The sequence below is a fragment of the Pan paniscus genome, chromosome 3 (assembly GCF_029289425.2).
Source record: "Pan paniscus chromosome 3, NHGRI_mPanPan1-v2.0_pri, whole genome shotgun sequence".
NCBI classification, from domain to species: domain Eukaryota; kingdom Metazoa; phylum Chordata; class Mammalia; order Primates; family Hominidae; genus Pan; species Pan paniscus.
In genome coordinates this window covers 16470559-16497890 of record NC_073252.2, presented here as the reverse complement: position 1 = coordinate 16497890, position 27332 = coordinate 16470559, and the positions used below count along the sequence as shown (strand labels likewise).

The window sequence follows — 27332 nt, the reverse complement described above, 5'->3', positions numbered from 1 at the left end:
ATTTCCAATTTGTTCCCCCGCTTCTTTAGGCAGTACCTAGCCTTGGCACGGCTGCTTCCTCTTCTTCTTTTTTTTTTTTTTGGCACGGCTGCTTCCTCTTCTTCTTCTTTTTTTTTTGGCACGGCTGCTTCCTCTTCTTTTTTTTTTTTTTTTTGAGACGGAGTCTCACTCTGTCGCCCGGGCTGGAGTCCAGGGACGCGATCTCGGTTCGGTTCACTGCAACCTCCGCCTCCCGGATTCAAGCCATTCTCCTGCCTCAGCCTCCCGAGTAGCTGGGAATACAGGCGCCCGCCATTACGCCCGGCTAATATTTGTATTTTTAGTAGACACGGGGTTTCACTATGTTGGCCAGGCTGGTCTGGAACTCCTGACCTCGTGATTCGCCCGCTTCGGCCTCCCAAAGTGCTGGGACAACAGGCGTGAGCCACCGTGCCGGGCCCTCTCTCTTCTATTTAAAAGGATAGGCACAGCCTTTGGAACTGAATGTCTTTCCTCAGGCCTCATAATAGAAAATGAGGAAAGTCCATTCTGACAACTGGCTGCCTTAGGAAACAGAATTTGGGATTCCTACCCTTCCAGCTCCTGTTGAGTCAAAGGCAAAGGCAATAACCCAATAAATGTGGTGAGACAGTAAATGGAAACTGACATAAAAATAGCAATAAAAGCCTACTTCCTTCTTGACAATCAATACATAATGGAATGGGTATGATTTTACACCATAAAACATCAGAGAATAATAGAATATGGGCTGAAGAAAGCTCAGAAGCCACAACATTTTCCCCACCTTTTGATTTTCAAAACGATTCTTAAGATTTGTAGGGAGTATTTGTTTTCAATTGTTTCAGTGAGGCTCAGTTTTGACCACATGCAACCAAAATAGAGAATTTCATGGAGGATGGTCACAGGATTGGCTTAGAAATGTAATCCTGTGAGCTGTCCCGTTTCATAAATAATAAGGTTCCGACGGCTGCACCGAATGTTCCTCCTTTCAACGAGGTTGGGCCGAGGTTGGGCTCCCAGCTGCTGGGACATTTTTAGTCCATCTTGGACTCTCACCTCTGCCTCCTGCTCAGCTGTCAGAATGCCAGGCGGCTCTGCAGCCCAAAGCCCACTCCGTTTTAAACTTGCTCAGTTTGCAATCACGTAACCCGCTACTGACGACAGAACCCTCAAGGCCCATTTATATGCGGTTCTCAAGTTTAGGTCTAGAGAAGTTTCCAGGAAGCTTAGTGTTCGGGGAGGAATTCGTTTTGCTTTTGCTAATCAAAGAGACACAAAAGCACAGCTGAGTCCCGAAGCTGGCACACGGGAAATCGAGGTACCACTGTCCCCTCACCGGAGCGCGCAACAATCACTTGGGGAGCGGGGAAAAGGTCTCCACCTTCCCCGAGCCTGGGGCACCTTCGCTCCCACCGCCCCAGCTGGTGGTGGTCTCGACACCACGCTCGTTGCGGGGTCACACGCCAGAGCTGGAAAGGGGAGGTCCAGCCCCAAGTAAAGCGACAAAGTAAGGACACAGTGGTGGCCAAGGGCTGTCTCCTAACCCCAGTCCCGAAAGACAGTGTGGAAAGTCCGCCGGCGCGCCAGCCCTTGAAACTCTCTGCCGGTCCGGCCGCGGCCCCTCCCCTGCGCGTCCCCACCTGTTGTGAAGCTGCCCAAGCTCCTTCTTGCCCAAAATGCTTTGGAAACTGCCAAAGGACACTCAGAGGCCAGGGAATGTAACAGGCAAGCATAAATATGCAGAAGAGATGGAACCAAAATAGCGGGCACGCAGGGCCGGCGCTCGTGGGGGTCGGTGATCTGGAGCCGGGCCCCCGCCGCTGCGGCCGCGCCAGCAGTGCCAAGACCTGGCGGGCGGCGCCGGCGCACTCCGGGCACCGAGTCTCCAAAAGAGGCCCTGAGCGGGCCGCCGGACACCTCGCAGACTGCAGGCAGCGGTGGTGGCGGCCGCCTCCCCGGGGCTCCACGGCCGACCCGCCGCCCGCCGCCGCCATCCCCGGCCCGCTCCTGCCGGGTCCCCGACCCGAGCCCCGGAGGCGCCCGCTCTGCGGGACCGCGCAGCCCAGCTGCATGGAGCCCGGCGCGGTGCCCCGGCCGGCCGAGCCAGCCACGGCGCGAGAAACCGCCGCCCGCCACGGCGAGGGCAGGAAGAAGATGGCGGCTGCCGTGGCGGCGGCGGCGGCGGCAGCGGCCTCACACGCGTCGCTGACGCCAATGGCTCGCGCCGGTCGGCGGGCCGCGGATGGCGGCGGCGGCGGCGGCGGCTCGGGCTCCGGCGAGGGGCGGGGCGAGGCGGGGAGGGGGCCGGCCGGAGGCAGAGGCTGGAGGGAGGCGGCGGGGACAGTTTGTTGTGCTCGGAACATGGCGGGCGTCGGCGACGCGGCCGCCCCGGGGGAAGGCGGCGTGGACGGCCCGCAGCGGGACGGCCGCGGCGAGGCGGAGCAGCCGGGCGGCAGCGGCGGACAGGGGCCCCCGCCGGCGCCTCAGCTCACAGAGACGCTGGGCTTCTACGAGAGCGACCGGCGGCGGGAGAGGCGCCGGGGCCGCACAGGTGAGGCGGGCGGCGCTAGGCCGTGGCGGGCTCCGAGGGGCGGACTGGGGACCGAGGGCGGCGGGGGCGCCTTGGAACCCCGGCCCCCGAGCCGCGCGGCCGCCGTTGCCTCCCGGGGCTCCCCAGGCTGTGGGCGCGCGGAGCCGCCGAGGCTGCCGAGGCTCCGCGGCCGTTGACAGCTCCTCGGGCGGGTTCCGCGCGCAGCCCCGAGGCCCCCGCGGCCGCGCCAGGCCAGGTGTGCCCTAGAAGCGGTCTGCGGCCGGGAAAGTTCTGTCCCGGTCCTTGCACCGCCCTCGGAAGGTCTTAGGTTGGCGGGCATCTCCCACGTCTCTGAGCCCAAACGTGAGAAGTACACGGCTGATTTCTTAATTATATTCATGCCAAGGTGACTTTTTTTGTTCTGTATTTTAAGCAAACTTGAGCCATAGAAACCTGTTAACTTGCCCTGCAAGTAGATTTTTCACAGACAGCTGACGGTGTGGTAGTGACCATGAAGTTCAGTAGTTTTGCCCAGTACAGAAATATTTAACACTCCATAAAATGTTGCATCTGAACTTTTCCTGAACTGAAACATGCCAAAAAAATTACTAGATGAGAAAATGTGTACTTATGAATCCTACATTCAATGACCAGTTTTAAACGTATTGTTACAATGTTACAGTTTCTATAAGCTGTAGGTTTTTATTCTCATTTTAAAATAATTTTTAAAACTTGCATTTGTATTCATATTACAGTTACAGATTAGTTTTAAATGAAAAAGTTTTGAGATGGATGTCTTCTTGAATATAGAGTGAACCCAACGTTTTAATTCTCAAGCTGTAAACAGCAACTGAACCATAACTCCATTAAATTTCTTCCAACTAAAAAATTACTTCTGTTGTCCAAAAGGGGCTGTGTTAGCCGTTATTTCCTGAAGTTCATGCAAATAACTTTAAGTTGTGAGGCTGATTACATCATTGATTGTACTTGAGTACTGAAATTTTAAAAGAACTTAAGGGGCATAAAGTTGATCAGATGAGATTCTAATTGATTTGCTGATTCCCAGAACTGGACGTAGGTTCGATTTTGAAGCAGTCTATATCTTTGGAAAATTACAGACGGTCTTGTTTGGTCTTTTTCAATTAACCACTTAAAAATTCTCAACCATACTTTATTTGGTTTAGTTCTCAGTTAAACATTTGCTTTCAAGAGTATTTACTTTCTGCATTGGCAGGATCTAAGTAAGACAAAATATCAAATCTCTCAACTGTTTACTTACTTAGACTTGAATATTAAAAGCACTCTGTTGTAAATAGAGATAGATATAGCCAGGCTTCACTATACTTTCTTTAAAACATTTCTCAGTTGCAGGAAAGCCACCATTTTAAAAGCCTTTTTTTTTTTGTTATTTGCGTGGAGAGGAAATGAAGTTGTTTGAAGCCTATTGATGAGCACAGATCTTGAGCTTGCAGTATCACTTAACACTTCTTCCCTGGCTTTTTCTGGGACTGGATACCTGGACTTCCATGGACTTCATTATACCACGTATCCATTCTTCACCAACATGGTTCACCATGTTTAAGGCTGGATTTTTTTTAACCCATAGTTGCAGGAAGTCATTATCAGGGAGATGCCTCCAGGTTTAGCTGTTGGGGTAGTCCTTGTTCTTTCCCCAGTTCCATTGATTTTGTGTGAGGAGATGTCAGTGGCCACTCCTGCTTTACCAAGTCACACTAGCCTTGGCGATCAGGATTTAGGTGAGAATTCCAAATTCCAGGAGTATTTCAGCTGGAGCCACTGGCCAGTGTTCTCTCTGAGCCTCCACATAAGCCCCTCCTTCTTTTCCCCGGTGTCCCTGCTCTGCTAGTCACATAGCTCCTGCCACTGCTAGCACCCAGTCTGTAGCTCCGATAACCATAGTTGTTAGAGGTTTCCCCACTAGAAACAATTATTTTAGTCCTTCTTCAATGCCCAGGCTGCTAAGTCTAGCGCTGCCCTCTTCCCCTGCTCTGTAATCCTTCCTTCCCCTCCTTTAAGAATTTTTAAAAACGATTCCCTAGGAGCTGGCCTGGGTCAGAGGGCCTTTGAGTGGCAGCACCTAGAGTCATTTGGATAGCATTTCTCCCTGAATCAAACTAGTCCTCCACGGCTAGATGCTCGGACTTAAGGTATTACTTGTCGATTTTTTATATTCTTGTGTGCCTCTGAGAGTCTAGCACCCCTGCTCTTGAGATCTAGATCCCCCTGCAAGTTAAGGCAACCTTTGGCTTTTCTTTTTGAAAGTCATAATCTTAGTGTCTTGGTGGCTGAACCATCAGTCAGTTCCAAAGTTCCCTTTATCATTTCTCACAAGGAATTTAGGGCTCCTACAGGTAAGACATTTGTTGATCAGTCCCAACAGCCTAGAATTCCCTAAATGAATGTACATATTAGGTACTTATCCAAATCTTTCCATGTGAATAAAATAAATCAAAACGTGGTGTCTGAGGCTCATTTTTTGTTTTATATCTCTCCTTGTTGATTTATGTGTTTAGAAACTAGATATGTATATTTGTCTGTATGAATAGCTGTATATGCTCTATATTGTATTATACTAAACATGTGTCTCCATTAAGTCTAAGCTTTCTTTTCCTCATCACTTCGTTCTCAGAACTCCCGTTCTGACTTATATTTAGCCTGGCAATAGGCTGAAGCATGTCTCAGATGCGAGTACTTACACCTTTTAACATAGTTAGAATTGGGAATCCCACTCATCATTCCTATTTTTATTTGCTCTCTCAGAATGGTCATTGTGTATTTCCTTGTTGCATATGTGGTTACTGGCCTTGAACTTTGGATATAGTGGTTATCAAGAACTGCAGATTGATCTCTTCTGTATTTTCTTCCTGTCCTTGAAAATACTACCAACTTCTGTTGTTCCTTTTGACATAAAACCAAATAATCAATATTATGTTTTTGTGCTTGTTCCCCACTTGATTCATCTGCAGAAGTCCTAGGTAGGAGAGTTTGTGTATATCCATATTTTTATTTAGGAATCTAAGTACAGCAAATCAACTTTGGACTAAGCATTAGGAAATCTGTGTTTTTGGCTTGGTTGGGTTGTTGAATTGCTTTGTAAACTCTGTGCTTGCTTAGACTGCTTGCCTAATCAGTTTGGTTCTGTTTCATAATGCCACTACTAGATAGTTCAGTATCTGAAGCATCTAGGTTGCTTCTAGTCACCATGGAGACTTAACAGAAGGCTTGGTGTAAATAAGGGTAGCACCTGTGAGGGTAGCACAGATGAAAAAACAATACCTGTGTAATGCAGGTGTTGGAGATGCTTGGGGATAGGTATTGCTTGTAAAACAAGAAAGCCTGAAGTCGGGTATAGGTGAACATATTGTTTCTACTGGTACAGTGCCATGGACCCATTTCTTTCCTCCTTTAACAGTGACTCTGGACTTCTAAAACTTCAACTTATCCATCTCTTTTGCCTCTCTCCTCTCCCTTTAACCATGGTTAGACCTCTTCTTGCTTCACCTCTGTTAGAGATTGAGCAGAGGCAGGAAGAATGAAACCCAGAAAAGTCAACGGAATTTTTAGCAATACCCTCAAAAGATTTCGAGTGGGACGAAGGTTTTAACTATTCATATTACCTATGTCTTATTCTTTGTGTAATTGAAAATTTGTCAGTTTCTTCTTACAAATACATTTTTATTAAAATATGTTTTCATTTAACCAGTCTTCACCTATATCACATAGTTATCCCAGTGGCCCCAAACTTAACCAAATGGATGATTAAAGGGTGACTGATTCTAAAATTATGATCTAGAGCCAATTAATTTGTTCACAAAGAAAAATAAAAATAATAAAACCGGGAAATTACTTGGAGTAACCACAAACCAGATACAAAGTAAAATTAGCTACTTCTGACAAACTATTGCTTTGCTTTTAAAATTCTCACTTGCTTTACTTAATTAGTATATATAGACCAAACGAACAATGAAAAGTTACTTATTTTGGTTTTTGATCAGTTCAGTGTCTTGGCTTTTTACAGTTTTTAACTTTAACTTAGTTTATGCTCTGAAATTCAATCCTAGCAGCTCATTGGTGTTCCAATTTGGGGACTACTTGCATGAAAGAAGTCTCTGGAAAGCCTATATAGCATTGACTGTCAAATTAATGATATTCTATTCTCATTTGTAATCCTTTGCTTTATAACCTTATGACCTTGGAAAAAGTCACTCCTTTGTTTATACCTGTTTTCCATCTATACATGTGTAAATATTCTACTCTTTACTCCTCTAAATGAGACTATAAACATTTTTTCGAACATCTTAAAAACTTGAATATACTGTGTGAAATGGTTCTTTACTTAATGTTTGACTTAGGAAGGCAGAATTGCTGTTGTATTATTGAGTCCCAGAAAAGCTGATTACTAATTGGCCTGGTACAAGAGTGTGTCTCTGTTTAATAAGCTTATTTAATATTTTAGTGTAACCTTAATAAAGTTTACTAAAGTTTTATGTTATTTAAGACTATGGAGATATGCATGTTTCATATTTTCCTAACAGTTAACCAGTATTACTTTCCAACTTTTTAAATGCTCAATGCTATTTTAAGAAAGATATATTTAGACATATTACTGAACATATAAATATATTTATGATTACTCATTACTTTTAATTAATACTTTTTAATCTTTGGTTCTTATTTCTAAAATAAGCTTTCTTAGAAGATAATTAAACATTGTGGTTTTTTCTTTTAGGGGTGAGGAAAAAGCAATTTATACTATGCTTTTTCTGAATTTAAGTTCTGGATCACAGAGCAATTCTGTGGTAGGAGATGATATCATGTAAAAATATGCTGGAGGGGCTGGGCGCGGTGGCTCACGCCTGTAATCCCAGCACTTTGGGAGGCTGAGGTGGGTGGATTGCCTGAGCTCAGTAGTTCGAGACCAGTATGGGCAACACGGTGAAACCCTGTGTCTACTAAAATACAAAAAATTAGCTGGGCGTGGAGGTGTGCGCCTGTAATCCCAGCTACTTGGAGGCTGAGCCAGGGGAATTGCTGGAACCCAGGAGGTGGAGGTGGAGGTTGCAGTGAGACGAGATCGTGCCACTGCACTCACGCCTGGGCAACAGGTGACAGAGCAAGACTGTGTCTCCAAAAAAAAAAGTATATATATATATGTACGTATGTGCTGGAGGAATTGATTTGGATTTATGATTGGTATTATTTTCCTCATATTACATATTCACAGTTGACGGCTGGGCACGGTAGCTCACACCTATAATCCTAGCACTTGGAGAGGCCAAGGCGGGTGGATTGCTTGAGCCTAGGAGTTCAAGACCAGCCTAGGCAACATAGTGAAACCCTGTCTCTATAAAAAATACAGTGAGCCAAGATTGTGCCACTGGGCTGCAGCCTGGGCAACAGAGTGAGACCCTGTCTCAAAAAAAAAAAGAAAATTCACAGTTGACAAAACATAGTTCTTCTAATGTTAAGCACTTGTTTATGTTATAATAGTAAAATGTTTCTTTTTTTCTTTTTTTTTTGAGATAGAGTCTCGCTCTGTCACCAGGCTGGAGTACAGTGGTGCGATCTTGGCTCACTGCAACCTCCGCCTCCTGGGTTCAAGCAATTCTCCTACTTCAGCCTCCCGAGTAGGTGGGACTGCAGGCGTGCACCACCATGCCCAGCAAATTTTGGTATTTTTAGTAGAGACGGGGTTTCACCATGTTGGCCAGGATGGTCTCCATCTCTTGACATTGGGATCCACCCGCCTCGGCCTCCCAAAGTGTCTATTTTTAAAGACTTTTACTGAATGATATTTCTTCCTGGTAAGATTGGGATAAATGAACTAAGATTAATTGACATCTTAAAAACTGAAATCAGTGTTCAGAAAGTAAATATTTGGATTATTGGAAAAATACTTATTTTTAAAACGTAAAGGTAGATGTTTGGCATAACAAATGAGAGTGACTATTTTGCTTAGAAGGAATGAAATACTGCAAAAGTCTGACAGAAGTTAAGATGTACTTAGCTGTCAGAGTTCTTGGTGATACCCATAGGTAAAGAACAGTGGCTTTGCTAAATAATTAACCAGTCAACTATAGCCAAAATTATAGGACAGATAAGTTCAGATAGGTCTATAGAATTCTAGACAGCAATGTTTAACAAAATAAAAACAAGCGAAACACTGAAACGCAGGTATACCTCGGCACTGGAGATTGAGTGGCGCTCTGGGAAATGCAGCCTTCTCCAGGAAAAGGTGGGAGTGGTCCTGGCAGAGCAGAAGCAGCGAGGCTAACTCGATGGCTCTGGCAGTGAGGCACTGTACCCTCCTACCTCCTTCACCATGAATCACAGCCAAATTATAATTGTCGGAGAGATGGTTGATCATTTTGATGTAGGGGAGAGAGCACGCTGGACTAGGTACTATTCCCAATTTGTCACTTAGCTTTTCAATGACTTTGGACAAGTCTCTCAACTTCTGTGAACCTCAGTTTTTTCATAATATGAAAATGGACAAAATATGGACACCATTAATTGCTCTGTTTAGCTCTTATGATTGTTGCAAGAATTGTATGAAGTAATGTGTGCAAGACCTTTGTAAACTGCCTTATACTATAAAGTAGAAGGATCTTAATCCCTAAAATACAGCCACTTACGCAGGAGTAGGTGAGAAGGAGGTAAGACAAAGCTTTCAAGATATTTACCTTATGAAACTTTGTTGTTGTGGTTAGTATTTCTTTAATGTGTCATTTAAAACCATTCCCCAGCCTATTAGCATCACGCTAATTGTACGCAAAGATTACCCTTACATTCAGAACTCACCGGCAGGGCTGGACTTCGAGAATATAGGGCTACATGGGGCCTGCTCTTAGAAAGTTCATGGTCTTGTAAGGGAGCAACTAGTAAAGAGTGTAGCTTCACAGAAGTCAGCCCAAGCTGCAGTGGGAGCACAGGTTAAGGGGAGGGACAGAGGGCTCCTAATTTTCCAGAAGTAACACAGTGGCCTGTTTACAAAGGCACTTGAGGCAATAATAGGCAAAGCTATCTAATGGTGAAAAGCACACACTCTAGCCATAGACTGCTTGACTTTGAATTCTGGCTTTTCTGCTTGCTTCCTGTGTGACCTTGGAGATCTCCTTAGCCTCTCTGGGCCTTGGTTTCTTCATCTGCAAAATGGGCATAACAGTAGAACCTGTTTCATAGTTATGAGAGCTGTACACTCAAAATAGGTTATGTTTTTATTTGACTTTTTATATTCTCCATTGTAGAATCTAAACTAGTGTTTATAATTAAAATTCTTGGATATCTAGAGGTAGAATCCAGACACTGTATTGTTTTGTACTTGTAATTAAAACACTCAGTATTTATGTTGTATGATAACATGTTTACAGAAAATTACTTAGATGATATATGTTGTTAAATATACTTATTTGTCATATTACCTTTTAATGATAGAGCTAGGATTGCAGAAATAAACATTAGATAACCACCAAACCAGAACTGATTAATACTACAGTACTTGTGAAGTTAATATGAAGTAGTTGAAGACACTGCGTCATGCTTTGCAGTTTTTATATACTTTCATACAAATACTGTCTTAGTCCTTTGATGATTCTGTGGATAAGGCAAACAGTTGACAGGTATTAAAAAACTGCTCTAAGCTTCCATTTTCTTTTCGGTGAAATTGACATCTGTGACTGGAGCAGGGTCACAGGACTAATGTTTAAGACAGCTGGTACCGGGACTGCCTTCCTCTGGTTGCTAATCCCATGCTCTTCTGTGGATCATAACACAACTCTTATTATGGTCAAAGCTGTCATCTCCAGTCACCAGAGAAGACACCATTGTGGAGAATAATTTTCCAAATAAACCTCTTTTTCTTGAGATGGAGTTTCACTCTTGTCACCCATGCTGGAGTACAGTACACGATCTCGGCTCACTGCAGCCTCTGCCTCTGGGGTTCAAGTGATTCTCCTGCCTCAGCCTCCCAAGTAGCTGGGATTACAGGCACCTGCCACCACACCTGGCTAATTTTTTGTATTTTTAGTAGAGACGGGGTTTCGCCATTTTGGACAGGCTGGTCTCAAACTCCTGACCTCAGGTGATCCTCCCACCTTGGCCTCCCAAAATTGATGGGATTACGGGCGTGAGCCACTGTGCCCGGCCCCAAATAAACCTTTTTATTTAATTTGCTTTTTAAAATTGAAAATGATTGTGCAGTAATGTGTTTCTGTATCTCTTTAACCCAGATGGCATTCTTGTGGGCTGCGTAATTTCTTTCCTTGCACTTAGTGTGGACAATGAGGATCTCCTTATTCCCAAACCCAAGGCACTCACTGGCTGTGACTGCATCATGACACCCTGTTCCCTCAGGGGGTTTGAGGTTCAGGTACCCGTTGGGTTACCTTTACAGTCACTTAGCTACACATACAGAGTAGAGGCTCCTGAATCAGCAGCAGCTGCTACCTTGAGTGAAGCTTTTCACTCCTTCCCTGCTAACTCCCCAAGTCTCAGAACAATTCTGGCACAATCACAAGTTCTTTTCTCAAGTATCTGGAATGCTCTTCTTTTGTCATGTCTGATTTTTGTTTTATATTGGTACATTGTTATTTATTAAGCAATTCCATTACTATTGAACATTTTGATTAATTCCAGTTTTGTTTTCATATAGATCATCTTTCAATAGAGAAATTCAGCGGTAAAGAAAAATGAGAAAATACCAGAAATTATCATATCAGAAGGGACAAATCACCCACATGAAAGTTTAGCTCAGTTTGCTGTTCACATCACTTCCTCAATTCTTTGTCAGTTCTGTTCTTTGCTGCCTGACTCCTAAAGAGACTAATTTGGCCACTCCATTTTATGTCTAATTCTTTCTTTTCTTAGTCACTTCCCTTTCCATTTCATTTTTAGCTTCTCACTGTCTGATTCTGTTTTTGTTCTCTGACCTGTATATTGTTATAGCAAAGATTTGTTGAGTACCTGTTATGTGCTGGGTCCCAGTGATGCAAAGGTGAATGAGAAAACCAGACAAGAAAATGAATGTAGTATCCTGCAGAAAATCATAGGCAGGTGCAGGTACTGTGGAAGCCGAGTAGGGGAAAGGACAGACTCTGCCTGAGAAACTTAGGGAAGTCTTCACAGAGAGGGTACCGTCTGGGCATGTTCACTCCTGGAAAATTGGTAGGGGATTCTCAGACCAAGAAGCAGTGTGAACCCATTGACATGTTTGGGAGAAATGAAAAGTAGTATAAAAAGAAAATTGTGACCTAGAGATTCAGGGGAGGCAGGTGTGAAGCATGACTAAAGAGATGGCCTGTGTCCAGTTGTAGAGGTTCTGGGATGGCCCGCACTGAGGAGGTAGGACTTTATTCTGGAGGTAATGAAGAACCACTGAAGGGTTTCAGCAGAACCATATCTGATCTGTGTGAGCTACTGACTGGCTGCCAGGTGGAGTTAGCATTGAAGGGAGGAAAGATGGGAAGAATGGTACTCAATCAAGAAGCTTTTGCAATAACCTGGAGAGAGATGGAGAGGACTAAACCAGGGTGGAGTATAGGAAAAAGGGGAAAAAGTTAATGTTTTAAAGGAAGAATTGGTAGACCTTGGTAAGAAGAGAGAGGGGATTGTCAAGATTGGCCCTGGGCTTCTAGGGCAGCAAGTATGTCACTGGTAACGCCAGGAACTGAAGTCAGGACTCCAGGAGAGGTGCTGAATCAGTGGGCAAGATACTGGTTTCGTTTTGTAGGTAATTTCCGTGTCTATGGGATGTCCAGGTAGAGGAGGCTGTTGGAAATATGACTCAATAGCCAGAGCTGAAGATGTGATTTTAGGATTTTGATGATGGTTTTAATTTTAGTTAGGAATCTATAGGAAACAAAGCATGTGTAGGAAACAGAGTAGGTATAGGGAATAAATACAAGAAAGAATGATGAGGACATATTGGAGAATACCGTCATTAAAGGATGGCTGACATGTTACTGTAGTGAATAGAGCACTGAACCAGCAAACACTTAAGGATCGGGTACAGGAGGAAGGGCTACCAAAGAGACTCAGATGAGAAAAATCAGCCATTCAAGACAGAAGAGCACCACTGAATCAGGTTTAGGTGACATGGAGGGACAGGGAAGCTGCAGGGTTGGCTGCTGTCCGGAAAGTGTGGTGAAGTGGCCTCTGGGGTTCAAAATTCAGAGTTCACTAAGGTCAGTGAAAAATTATATATGTGGAATCTCCTCTGCTTTCTGAAAGTCCTGTTGCTTCTCGATTTTTACATGAAAGAACTGATACTTGTAGATACTAACTAATCAAAACATACTTTTTTTCCTGATTGGAAAACTGACTGAACTGAGTATGATTTGTTTATCTTTCATTAGTCTTGGCTGTTTTTGTTTGCAACTCAAAAGGTTTTCTTTTTCTCACCTTGAAAGAGCAGAACTTGTTCTGGTTCTAGCCAGCGTAGAACATATTAGAAAGTTCCTAACCAGAAGTTCTACTCTACGTGGATTTGGTTAGACTAAGTCCTTTAAATCCAAACATCTGTTAATTTATACAATAGAGTTTACATATTGCATGCACTTAACCCATGTGACTTCAACTGTAAATGTATTGAAAAGAGAAGGTACGACACATGTAGATAGATTCCGCCTCCTGTTGCGTGAGGCTGGCAAAGGTGGAAAGAAGTCTGCTTTCTTCTTCTGTTTCAACTCCAGGTATCTCTCATGGTAACACTGACTCCCCAAACAGATTATGAATCTGGTATTTAAAGAAGTGTGTATGTGTATGTGTGTACATATATATGGAATAAACCCTAACATAAGCAAGCCACTTGACATAATACTCAAAGAACCAGGAATCCGTTTTAATGCTGGAGGAAGTAAGCTGTTGTAGACCTATTGTTTAAAACCATAGTCAAGTTGGCTTCTAAGTCTTTCCAAGGGCTTTTAAGGATATATATATATATATTTTGTTGTTGTTGTTTTGAGACACAGTCCTGCTGTGTCACCTACGCTGGAGTGCAGTGGCGTGATCTCGGCTTACTGCAACCTCTGCCTCCTGGGTTCAAGCGATTCTCTTGCCTCAGCCTCCCAAGCAGCTGGGACTACAGGCGCCCACCGGCACGCCCGGCTAATTTTTTTTTGTACTTTTAGTAGATAGGTTTCACTATGTTGGCCAGGCTCGTCTTGAACTCCTGACCTCGTGATCTGCCCACCTCGGCCTCCCAAAGTGTTGGGATTACAGGCGTGAGCCACCGCGCCTGGCCAAGGATATTTTTTACTATAAACGCTTCCCCCCTCACATGTCGGCTTTAGATCATAGTACTCCTAGAAGGTGCAACTCCTTAAGTAGATCTGCATAAATGAAATCAACCTTCCTCCCTTGTCATTTTTTGGAGGGAACATTAAGACCACATTTGGTAGAAAGGACCACAAGGCCAGCTCAGAGCAAAGAGAACAGTGGACAGTTGGAAACCTTTTGGTAACCTGCGTTCTGGAAGAGAGTTTACCTCCTGCAGAGTAAAAGTAGGAAGCTGTAGATGAAGTAAGGGGTGCTGAGGGTCATTGAAGGGATGGGCTATCAGGGAAGTGTAATGCACTGGGAAGAGGTGGGGTTGAGCATCCAGAGCCTTCGCTTCTCACCTCAAGCTTCCAATTGTAGTGAGTGGAAAGTATATAAATAACTTCCTTTGACCTTGTTTTTCTCACCTGAGATGAGATAACTATGGAGTAATTTGCTTTAGAGGAACAGAGGAAAAACACGGGTGAATGGAAAGATCCAAGGAAAGGGAGGTTTTTCTGATCCGGTTGAGGTTGCACTTCGCGTAATAACTATTGTGAGTATCATGTTGGTAAGTCTTCGTGTAGGGAAACGGCATTATTTAGATGTTTGTGCAGGATCTCTGAGGCTAAACTAAGAAGGGAGCTGGGGCACCAGTATCCATGTAGTTCATCCAGGATGGTTCTTGGACTAAAGTGGTGCCCGTTGTGTGACTTTGCTCCCTTTTGACTCTATATATTGCTCTATTTTATATATTCTTGACACCTACTGATTTTCCTTCCATGTCTGTCAGTCCAGGTACTGTATCACCTGTAAGAACCAAGACTGAGCTCTTGAAAAATACTTTTCTGACTATTCTAGCCCTTAATAATTATTCCCTTCCATATTCCTGTGGCATTTTCAGGTTATACCACAAAGAAGAATACTTTTCTCAAAAATACTTGCTGATCATTGTGTGCAGTTCTAGGCATAGAATTATAGATAACATTTATGTTGGTCTCTTTGTTTTATATGTATATTACCTGTGGCCCCAGCTAGCGTGGAAGTTCCTTGATAAATACTGTTCTTTTTGTTTTCTGTCATTTTCTTTTCTGTAGAGCTTTCATTGTTGAGGTTCCTCAGTGCTGAACTAACAAGAGGGTACTTCCTTGAACATAATGAGGCCAAGTATACAGAAAGAAGAGAAAGAGTATACACTTGTTTGCGAATACCAAGAGAATTGGAAAAGGTACTATTTTTTCTTCATTACCAGACATCATTTTGAAAGTTATGTCAAAGTATTAATTATGCAAAAGAATGGTCAACAGCTACAGTTGAGTTTTTTAAATAATTGAAATAATGTTATTGGGGGAGTAGAAATTTCCTTACAGGAAAAAGCTTTAAAGTTACATTTTTTAGTGTAAGACCCAGTGATAGGATATTAATAGATCTATCAAAATCTGAACTTTTCTGCCTATCATTATCATTGTGTGCTACATCAAAATAACTTTTGTAAGGAATTAATCTCTACTTCTGTACCCTTTTAGTTCCCTTCAGTTCTGTTTTACTAGAAACAGGTTTTTTTTTCCCCATTCAGCATGATAAATTATTTAATTTCAGCCTTTTTAAAGGTTTCAGTTTCTCAGAAAGCCCACATGTTTATAAACATACAGGACAGTCTCTTCAAAGAAAAAGATGGTTTGTTTAATCTTTATCACAGGAAGCATTACATTACAGGGTGAGTGTAGTAACAGCAGCACTACATCTTCACGTGTCTTATTTCTTGGCTGTGCCTTATCCTATCAAGACCAGTAAAATAGGCTGGGAAAGCAGCCCCTTCTCCCCTAGGCGATGCTAGAGTTGGTGAGTCTAAGCAATTCCAAAATTTCTTGCTAAAAGAAAAGAAGAAATAATTCAGCTTCAGCTATATTGAAACATGTTTTCATACTTCTATAGTAACGTAAATCTTGTAATAGTCCAGTCGTCTTCTTAGAATCATACTTTCTGTTGGAGTGGCTATCAGAAGAGTTTGGTTGGCTGGATTTATTGGTACATTGTAGTAACAAGAGGTACTGCAGGCAATGAGGAGTAAGGACCCAGCTGGTTTGGCTGATGTTCTATTTCTGATAGTCTATCAGTTTAATAGAAGAAAAAGCCAAATGTAGAGTGACAGTTTCAGAAATGTTGCTTTATGTAGGTTCTTGGTGAAGCGTCACTTGCTGAAGTTTTAGGGAGTTCTGCATTAGGGTGGGATTTAGAGAGCTGGTGAGCAAGCAAAGATTAGAGAACAAATATGGCAATGGTTTGATTGCCTTTGACAAGGATCATTAAATATGCTTAACTATTACTGTATTCCTGCATTTCTAGAGGACTAGAGTTCCATGGGGGAGCCTGAGGGACTTACAGATAAGGAGGGAGGAGGAGTGGGCAGGGCTCTCCGCAGCACTCCTCTCCAGCGCAGCAACACTCTGTCTTATACATTGAGATTTATCAAAGATTTTGTCTGGGGAAAGGAGTAGGGTAGGCGGATGTTTCTTTTACTTGGAAAAAAATAAAAGATTAAACCAGTTCTTGTGTCTTAAAAGACTGTTAGCTTGCTTTGCAGCTTTCTTCCAGCAATAAGCCATGAGATGGAAGTGTGAGGACACAGTGCAGGGGAAGTGGGAAGGACAGCCTGCCAGGGCCTGTATTTGGACAGGATAGTGCCAGCCACAATCAGCTTTTGCCCACCTGGCCTCAGCCCTCTACAGGGGAATTTGTTTCCTGTCTGTCTGAGTAGTTATGAACTCCCATTTTTCTCTGGGGAGGACACAGGGATTTGCCTGCAACTCCCACCAAACTTTATGAACACAACCAGGGGACTGCTTCAAAGTGGGTTGGTATCTGTCTCACCCCTTTTATTACCCCTCCTGTGGCAAAACTAATGAGCAGTGGCAACATCCACTCCTGATTTTGTTACCTCAGCAGAGACAGGCTGGTTTCACGCTTCCTTCTTTCTTTCTCTTAAGGCAACACTGAAATAACAAGCAATGTTTTGGGGTAGATTTCTCACAGAAACTAATAAGCATTTCATGTTTGTAATTATGAGTATAAATTGTTTTCTGGAGAAAATAGCTTATACTTACGTCTTGATGAGACTAAAGTATAAACCAGTGATTCTAAATTGTGGTCCACTATAGAACCACTAACAGGTCAAGTAATCAGTATAAGTTGCCATCAGAATTTTTTTTTTTAAGAAAATAGAAGAAGTATTAGAGAACATTGCCTATACTAAGAATAAGTATTGTTTCATGAAACTTTGGTTCCATTTGTATGAATGTAAATGTATAATGTCAGAAAAGTTGCATCAACACTGCTCATACACAATTGTAATAATTTTCTAATGATTTTTGTTTTCCCTGAGAGAGGCTTTAGGCCTGTTTGGGAAAATTTGATGTAGTCTCTTAGAACAATACTTAAGAAGCTTTGTAGCCTAAATGTACAAAAGAACATCATGATTTTCTGTTTGGAGCATTTTTTCTTAACTTCTAAAACCAAGTGGGATGTAGAGGAAAGCCATTTTAGGTTTCAGTTTAATTCCAGGCTTAAATATCTCTCATAACTGCATGAATTCACTCTGATATCTTTAAGGCCTTTATTTTTTATAAGTAGGATTTCACTTAAAGTTTTTATTATGAGTTGAGAGCCTATCTAGACATGCAAGATAACCTAAATAATTTTTTATTGGCTTTTTTTGTTTACATTGTCTATTCTAATATATAATATCTTACTCATTTTTTTTCTTGTTTTCGATGAATGCTATGATATTTTCACCTAACCTTTTCAGGAAGAGAAACTTGAAAATTAAAGAGCACTTTGCTTCTACAAAGGTTGCAAACACCATAAAACATGTCATTAATTTTTATATTTTAAGATAAAGGTCAACTTAATATCTCTTATCAAACCTGTTTACTAATGTGAAAAAAAAAAAAAACCCAATTTTTGTGTTGTATTGTCATTGGATAAATACCTTATACTTGACATTTAGTAAAAATGAATTGCTTATATATTTTACATAGTATTTCCAATTATTAGCACATTATTTTCACTCTTAAACTTCTTATTTTAAGCTAAAGGTATATAATTTTGGAGTGTTTTATTGGCTTTTGAGAGACATTTCTTCTCTTCCACCATAAATGTCCTCCCCTGACCCTACAACCCCTTGGGTTCTATGTACCAGATCTTCTGCTGTTTATGTAGTCCACTTTGGGAACTTTATTTTTCTTTTTTATACAACCAAGGAGATTAAACTATACTTTCTCTGCCTTCTAAATTGAGAGGCAAGATAGCAAAGTGTTTAAGGGGATCATCTCTAAAGCTGAACTGTCTAACTCTGAGTCTTGGCTTCACAGTTTATTGGCTGTGAGTCCTTGAGCAATTCACTTAATCATTCTCTGCCTAAGTTGTCTCATCTATATATTAATTATATGGTAAGCATGTAAAATTTTTCACAACCTTAACATCAGCAACTCAGGGGGAATGCACTACTCTGCTAGAGTGAGAGGAATTTAAAGGTTGCTTGTCCCCGATTACATTCTGGTGGATGTAATATTTTTCTTTGCAGTAGGGATAGCTTTCATCTTTGGGATGTGCACAGCAGGAGGTGATTGGGAGAGGTGTGGTTTTTAGGATTTCCCTGTGTCCCAGTTTTATCTCACATTATACTTTTAATCTCCCTGCTTTGCTTGCCACTAAATTCGACTTTGCTAACCCTGCAAGGGGCATGATTTTCTGGCTCTTGGCCCTCTTGAGTTGCTGACCATAGGCAGAAAAAACCTCTAGGGAAAGCTGTCTTCTTTCCTCTTTCCTTTTACCCAGGCTGTCTGGGGGTAAAGCTGATCTCTTTCATGAAGAACATAACCAATGGCCATGAGAGATGATAACACACCCTGCCATTTTCTGCCAAGCCCTATAGAGTCTGGCCTCAATGGGCACATGCCTGAAACCTACAGTTATAACAGAAACAGGGTGCTTTAACCAGAGGCTTGGTGAAATCAAGGGCAGGGAGCACCAGTTTCCTAAAGAGGAAATTCCTGGTGAGTGAGTTCTCACTGTCCCATACCCCACCTTGACTTGGACACTTACATCCCACCTCTTGTATCCATTTCTGTGTGAATAATAAATAATGTTTGTTATGTAAGGATTAGGTGTCAGGTACTGTCCTAGGCACTTTACATGTGTTTGCGTTCAATCCATTCAACAGCCTCACAAGATATATATACTATTAAAGCTCCAATTCCTTTGTCCACCCCACTGTGGCAGTTCTACATTGACTTCCAGACAGATCTCTCCTTCCACCGTTGTTTGGTGGAGGTATGTGCTAGTAGTATATGCTCTCCATTTAGGTCCCCTAGGAACAGTTTACCATGCATCAGGTACAAAATTGTCCCTTGTCTAAGGACTAATTTTGTCATCTTTGTGAATCTAAAGCTACAGTAAATAGTAAAGAAATACACATTATAGGATCTTCTAAAATTTCCTCCTATGTTTAAATTCAAATTTAGAAAGGTAAAGATCACTTACACACTTAATTATTAATTTGCTCCATCTATATTTTGAGTACTTTCTATGTTCCAAGAAGGCACTTTTGCAGTGCAAAATACAGAGATAAGACTCACACCTAGCTTAGGAGATATCAGATCCGTAAGTTATTATAATACAGGATACAACGTGACAAGTGCTTTTAAATAGTACAAATAAAATATGAAGAATTTAGAGAAGGGGAAGTGTGCCTAGACAACAGACCTGGGACGAGGATCCAGGAAGGAAAAAGAGGGAGATTTTGTCGTATATGCTTTGTAGGATGGGGTGGCTATGCTAGGAAGATCCAGAGGTGGAAAATTGTTAGGTGTGAACAGGAAACCACCGACACATGCTGGAAAGAAAGATAGACTGGCCAACCTAGGCAATGTGACAAAACGCTGTCTCTACAAAAAATACAAAAATTAGCCAGGAGTGGTAGTGCACGCCTGTAGTCCTAGCTACTCGAGAGACTGAGGCAGAAGGATTGCTTGAGCCCCAGAGGCAGAGGTTGCTCTGAGCTAAGATCATGCAACTGTACTCCAGCCTGGGCAACAGAGTGAGACCCTATCTCAAAAAAAGAGATAGGCTAGATCCAGTTATGTTGAATGGTCAGGCTGGAGAGTTTAGAGTTGAGTCTATGGAAGGAGACTATTAAATATATATTTCTTAGGAATGCTTTCAGCTGTATAGAATGGAAAAGCTGGCTAACAGTCATTTAAACAAGTAGGAAATTATTTTTTTCAACAAATCTAGTAAAAAAGAGGTCTCAGTTGTTGCAGCAGATTAATGAAGCTGTCATGGACCCAAGTCCTTTTCATCTTTCTATTTTGCCATCCTTGGCAAATTGGCTTTGGGTCCTCTTGCTTGTTGTCTTCTAGTAGAAAGATGACGGCTGCAACCTCGGCATTACATCTGCAATATAAACAAAGAAATGGGGTGGGCATTGCCACTTTTTTGACTATGCCTTTTATAAAGATTGAAAGATTTCCCAGACGTGGCCTGGAATACTTCCACTTCTGTCTTATTGTCCAAACTGAGCTACATAGCCATTCCCAGCTGCAAAGGAGGCTAGGACAGTGAATGTTAGGCTTTTCCAACAAACAGAAAAGAACTGAGAATGGTTATTGGGTTAGCCATCCGTCAGAGCTTTCTTTCTGGAAAATTAGTATAGTCATATTCAACATGGACTGGAAATGAGACAAGCAGGGAGAGCTCAGGATCCTTCCATGAATATAGTTCATATATAATTTAATTCTACAATTAAAATTCTTATTTAATTCTACAATTACATAATTTAATTCTACAAATTAAAATCTTCATTTGATTTACTTATTCCCCTCTCATGGTATTTATTTCTTGTGTTAAATATGTCAGATGTATGTTGTGGATTATCATGAAGCCTTTTAGCAATATTCTTTTCCGTGTTTATATATGTTCATGTAAGCTTGCATATCTGGTTAAACTAAAATGAAAATATTCTGTTGACTTTTCTTTACCTTGTAATTCTGTGCTTTTTGGCAATTCATTATTTCATTGTTACCATGCCTTGTACATTATAGCTATTTAATACATTTTTCTAAAAATTAAATTCAACTGCTTAAATAGAATGACTTAGTTTTCTTACCAATGTAGCAAATTTTTATAAGCCTTAAATTTGTCAGATTGAAGGTGTAAGTATTGATATATTGTTATTACTAGGCATAGACTATTATTGTTGAAAGGGGGAAGGGTTACTGTCATACAGGGGAATTATTTGTAATCAAGCATCAACAACCTTAGCTTCTTGAGTCTGTTTGTAATAGCTGAGGCCTGATCAAGGCATCAAATCTCTCTTGGGTTTTACTTTCTTCTATGATTAGAAGGCTGTACCTAGGTCATCTCAAGAGGTCTAATAGTGCATGATTCATTGAATGAGTTTGCCTGTGAGGAATGGTGAGGGTAGATGGAAAGATTTAAATGTCTAGCGGAGTAACTTAATTTTGCCTTTTTGAAGGTTGTGGTGGGGTTAACATTTAGGAAAAAATAATCCAAAAGTTCATTTCAAACAAATGGACTTAAAATGTCATATAAAGCCTTTTTGTTTTATGTCAGTGTGAGGATATGTTAAGAAAACGTAATGACTATTGTTTCCCCTTTATTTCAGTAAAACAGTCCTGGGATTTCATTGTGAAACTAATAGAGAGTATTTACTCAGACCCATATTTATGGCAGTGTTTGCTTGGGCATCCTAGTCAGTTTCTGATTTCATAAAAACATGTTCAGAGAATCATCCCTCTAAATTCTTCTCATAATGCAGCTCTTGCTGGTGACACACCCTTGTGCAGATGTTCCCCCCCCCTTGTCCCCCAGCCCCTGCCGTGTGGCTGCTGAGAAGCAGGAAAGCCAGTAGGGATCCACATGTCTCAGAAGCTCAGCAGCCTTGGCTGGTGCTTCTCCCCTTCTCTCGAGGCTTGTCACACCCTGCTTGTGGTGGTGGTGACCACAGCTTCCGCGTTCTTTCTGCAACTGTCTTACCATTCTTAATTTTCTCAGGGGAGATTGGGCATATGAGACCCATCAGATAGTTCTAAGACAAGCCAGCAAAGCCTTTAGGCCTCTAGCACATTTATTAATGTATTTAAAAGATAATTTTTGAACTTGGCACCATGGGGCCATGTTTATCTTTGTGAATCAATCACTTATTTCTCTCATTTCAGCTTTGGAAACAGTCTTAAATTTCTCTTCTCTGTCTTTCCATTGTCCTATGTCAGGCTGCTGTGATCATTCACACTGATGGCTCTTCTCCTTCCGTACTGTCCTCTCTGCTCACTGCAGCCTGCTGTGGTGCTTCGTGCTGACCACTCCCTAGAAAGTCGATCTGATCCTAGATAGAAGGTGTAGGATCAGAGCCTAGAGCCGCAGCTAAGACCTCTGTTCCTTAGGTGACACTCAGTCTTGCCCTGGGACCCTGAGGGCACTCCTGCCTTGCTGCATCATTCCAGCCTCTCAGCAGGAGCACCACAGCCCTGTCTAAGCCCTGTCTGTAGCAAGCAAAATACCAAGTAATAGTTCCTGCCTGGTGGGTTGTTGTGAGGATTAAGTTAATGTGGGTCACGTGCTTAAAATATAACAATATTCAACATGGATTGGAAGTAAGAGAAGCAAGAAAGTCTCATTATCATTCTATGTGCATAGTCCTACAAATTAAAATCAATTGACTTGTTTTCTATGGCTGCATATGCTTACATAGCTTGCCTATCATAAGAGAACTTGGCTCATGATAATCCCTTTCTTGGCCATCTCCTAGAGTATAGACTTTCTGGGGCATGAATTTTTTAATTCGGATGATTAAAATGATTTTATTGTAGGGATGACCTTGAATCTGCAGTAATTGCTTTCAAAGTCAGTCATTTATAGTTTTCTTATTGATATCCTGTTCCCCTTAACATTCTGCTGATTATTGATCCCTATATGTGAGTTTATTGAGAACATCTTCATTCTCAGCAGAGATTTATCAAAATGTACATGTTTCAAAATAACCTAATCATCTTCAGGTACCTCTTTAAAATAAAAGAGCTATAAGTGAAAACAGTCAAAAGACAAGGATACCTTGGAACCTAAGAATGAAAATTTGAGCTCCTTAACAATGAACTGAACATGATTTTTATGCCTCTTGCATAATGATTATATCCTAACCTCACCGCTAGGAGGCTACTCACATTGTACCTGTGCATGCTCTTTCCTTGGTTTGGAATTCGGTCCTCTTTACTGCCTGGCAAAATCTAGTGCCCGTCTTCTCTCCTCTGTGGGACATCTCTGCTATCTCTTGCACCGCCTTCCCTGTGGTGTGCATGCCACTCTCACCTGCCCCCAAATACACACACTTTACAGACCCAGGCTCTTCACCTGTGTTTCCAGAGCACATCATTCATCTGGCACTTAGTGTGCGGTTTGTGTCAAGCTCACTGGGTTGTGAATTCCCTGGAGAGGATGTCTTTCCTCCCAGTGCAGTATTAAGCAAGATATGGTCTCTGCTTTTACAGGAGTAGACCCAGAGCTTTAGCACAAGCTTTATAAAAGTGAGACTAAGCCTCTTTACTCCTACTTTCTAACACCCTAGACCAGCGATCCTCGACTAGCAGGTGGTATTTGGTGGTTGTGGTGGAGGAGATGGTATTCAGAATTTCCAGAAGATGGTTAGTGTAATTCAAGGAGATATATTGCAAAATCATTATGCTTCTTTCATTTTAGCCATAACATTTTATTTATTTTGAAATTTCAAATGGTGCTAAAAGAAGGGCAGGAGATTTTTGTCATAAAGGGACACATAGATTTTTTAAAAGGTGAAGAAACCCTGCTTCATTCCCCACAGAAAGAGGCTGGCGTTTTTACTTGTTTATTTCTCTTGAGGCAGATATTTTTCAGATGCTAAGTGCAGTACTATTAGGTTCAAAATAAATATGATAAGAGCAGGTTGTAGAAATTTTCACAAGTGAATATTTTGTTTACTTACAATGTCACAGGATAATTTTCATTTTGTAATTTCCTTAGCATTAAAGTTCAGATGTTAAAAACTTATGTTAAACTTTATTTTAAAATGTGTATAATGGTAAATCCAGTGGTGAGTGAGGCCAGAAGGATGAGTGAAAGTGTCATTAGTAGAAATAGTGCTTCAGTTTTCTGCAGACTGAGTGAAGTCCTGGCTCTGCCTCCACCACTCAAGAACCCAGGCCAACTCCTTGTCTCACTGCAGAGTGTGGGTGGTACTAGACTGCGGCCATGCACAGGCAGGGCCCAAGCCCAGCACCTGGCCAGTTCCCGGTTGCGTTGCCCAGAACCTGTAGAAGGCTTCTGAAGTCCTTCCAGAAAAGACCTCTCAGAGACAGAGAGCCTGGTGAACATTTCTGTCCTTTTATTGTTTTCACTTATAACTCTTTTTATTTTAAAGAAGTACCTGAAGATATTAATTAAGCAAAAGATTATTTTGAAACATGTACATTTTGATAAATTGCTGCTGAGAATGAATTTTAGAAAATATTTTAAAATTATATGTCTGCAGTTTGTAACTCAGTACTTTTAATTCAGTTTTGCACAAAGAACTTCCCAGTGTGTTCCCACTTGTATACTCTTCTGCAAAGCTTTCTGTAGTCAGTTTGAGCTGAACTGTCTTCAGTGCTTTGGAAGCTGCCTAGGAAGGAACTAAATTTCAGCCTGGCTGCCTATCCGGGACCTGATTTTCAGACTGAGTTGCAACTTTTTAGTGGATCACAAACGCTCCTTCTGGGAACATCAGGTTTCTGGCAGTTTCTACCCTCAGTACTGAACCAGCAGTCCACTCGCAAGGACGGAAAGGCTTCTCAGTGATAGGAGAGTAATAGAAAAGGACCATGAACTCTATCTATATGGACCTTGCTCAGCCTCCTGCTGTACTGCTTTGTGTGTAAGACAAGAAAACATGCAACACTGGGACTCTACGCTAATCTACCGCACGTGACTCTATGCTAATCTAGCATCGTATTTTCACTGCTGTTCATAATGAGTCTAAATTGTTAAAAACAAAAAAAGGGACTATATATTCAGATTAAGAAATCTGGCAAATATTATGTGTAGCATATTTTTGAGATATTTTTATCCAAAATTAATAAAGTGTATTCTTTCATTTAAAGACATGTGAATTCATTTGCTAGGGCTGCCATAACAAAGTACCATAGACTGGGTGGTTTAAACAACAGACATTTATTATCTTGCGGTTCTGGAAGCTGGAAGTGTGCAATCGAGTGTCAGTGGGGTAGTTTCTTCTGAGGCCTCTTCTTGGCTTGCAGATGGCTGCCTTCCTCTTCGGTCTTCATATTATCTCTCCTCTGTCTGTGCCTGTGTCCAAATTTCCTCTTTTATAAGGACTCCAGTCACACTGGATTAGGGCCCACCCTAATGACCTAAACTTAAATTACCTCTTTAAAGACCCTACGTCCAAGCACGGTTACATTCTGAGGTTCCAACATAGGAACTTGATAGAGGGGACACAGTTCAGCCTGTAACTGTGAATTTTAATCTGTGGAGGCAGGGCAATTTATTGACTAAAGATACATGGATGCTGTGGTGAGGGCATATGTATCATACCATAATTGTGTGTCAGACATACAGAAAGTTGCCACTCTTAAAATGAGTAGCTGAGTTTGTTAGCCTAGTGGTGGCTACTTGGCCAAGTCCTCGAAAGACTTCACCCTCTTTCTGTGAAATATAGTCCTAAACTTAACAAGTAAGAGTGTCTAATGATACCACAAAAAGAAAGGGTATGGCAAGTACTCAAGAAAGGAGGAGAAATATAAACACTAGGAGGCTGGTCCTGGAATTAAGAATAAGGCCTTCTGAGTGCAGCAAGTTTCAGTGCACATGAAATTGTGTTAAAGTTAGTGATCAGTTTGCATATTTTTAACATAAACAATATTGTAACTCAATATATATTCCAGTCTTTCCCATCAATGAAGCATTCTAATAAACAGGAATAGCAAAATTATGAGGAATAAAGATTTTCCATAATATCTAGAGCTTGAGGAAGTACTCAGAAAGCCACATCAGATGATGTGCCATTAACTATGGTCAAGGGCAACTTGTTTTTGAGTAATTTCTTTTGTGAGTCGTAAACCAAAGGCTCTGAGGAAGCACAGACTCACTCTTTGAAGAGTAGAACTATTAATTTGTTATTCCCAGGGCTAAGTTTTAAGAAATTAATTTTTTATAATGTTTAGAAATTCTGGTTGTTTGGAATTTTCATCTACAAGTATTTAAAAAAAAATTTTTTTTTTCTTCTCTCCTTGTTAAAATTCAGCTGATGGTTTTTGGAATCTTTCTGTGCCTGGATGCGTTTTTGTATGTGTTCACCCTGCTTCCTTTAAGAGTTTTCCTGGCACTATTCAGGCTCCTCACTTTGCCTTGCTATGGCTTAAGGTAAGTTTAAGATCATTAACTATTGTAAATGTATAGTATTTCATTATTTTTAATACTTGTAGTGGTTGCAGAGTAAGGATAATTCATACAGTTTCATCCACACTTTGGCCCTTCATGCATAAACTGTTTACCTTTTTAATGGATATTATATAATATGTTTATATAATATTATGCTTTTTATATGCTTATTTTTTTCCAGAATTGTTTTGAACCGAAACTTTGCTTTAGCCGGTAAAATAATGTTAATGCTGGAGGCTTTGTAGCAGTGTAGAAAGGACCCGGGTCTGAAAGTCAAAGACCTACTTATCACGTTCTTAACTCACCTGGGCCTTTATTTCCCCAAAGTCCTTGGGCCTCGTAGGCATCATCTGTAGAAAGGACAGGGTTCTAGGCTGGAGTGGAAAAGGAATCTCCTCAGGAGCTCTTACTGCAAGGGTTCCTCCTCCATTTCATTTGAGAATCATTGTAATGATCTGTGGAGCCTTAGTTACTGGTTATGGACGAGACTGATTTGTGAGAGTGGAAAAACTCTGGAAGACCATTGTCCCCATGGGGAAGATCAGAGAGCCCGACCCGACATTGATTAGCTTGTGAGCTGTGCACAACAGCCTGACTTCTCTAAGTGTGCTTCCCCATCAGCAAAAAGGGGGTATTGAGAGCTCAGCATCTTTTACCACAAAGATTGGAAGATGTAAAAAAAATACCCAGCATAGTACCTGGCTCATAGTAGACCAGAACAGATAATCTGTTTTCTTCTTTTTCTTCTCTACCAAAACTAAGAATAGTAAGGTGAAGATGTTAAGCTTACATGAAGCTTAATGCTTTATTGGTCTTGAGGTTAAAAGCAAGTTTGGCTTTTACGGTTTTCTTTCTTTGGACAATTATGCCAGTGTGTCTCCACTCTGTATATAGTCACTCGTCACAGCATTTTTATTTAGTTCTTAGCATAGATGTCGAGGTTACATTTCTGACATGCATCACTTTTCTACATACATTTCATGCTGGAAAAGTTCTAAAATGCTAAAATGGACAATAATTTGTGAGACTTCATTGAACTATG

At 41.5% G+C, this 27332-nt stretch overlaps 1 protein-coding gene across 2 annotated transcripts in view; it reads left to right on the top strand.

The window, feature by feature from the left end:
- Positions 1-1352: 1352 nt before the first annotated feature.
- TAPT1 (transmembrane anterior posterior transformation 1) overlaps positions 1353-27332 on the top strand; it is a 65700-nt gene continuing 39720 nt past the window's right edge. Inside the window, exons 1-3 of one of the 2 annotated variants that reach the window (XM_057302039.2) lie at positions 1353-1507; positions 14902-15032; positions 26154-26272. In XM_057302039.2, coding sequence (XP_057158022.1) covers positions 26157-26272 — 116 coding nt within the window. In that variant the 5' untranslated portion in view covers positions 1353-1507; positions 14902-15032; positions 26154-26156. Of the gene's footprint in view, positions 1508-2361; positions 2552-14901; positions 15033-26153; positions 26273-27332 lie in introns of those variants that run through there. The other variant, XM_034958339.4, reaches the window with a different exon arrangement.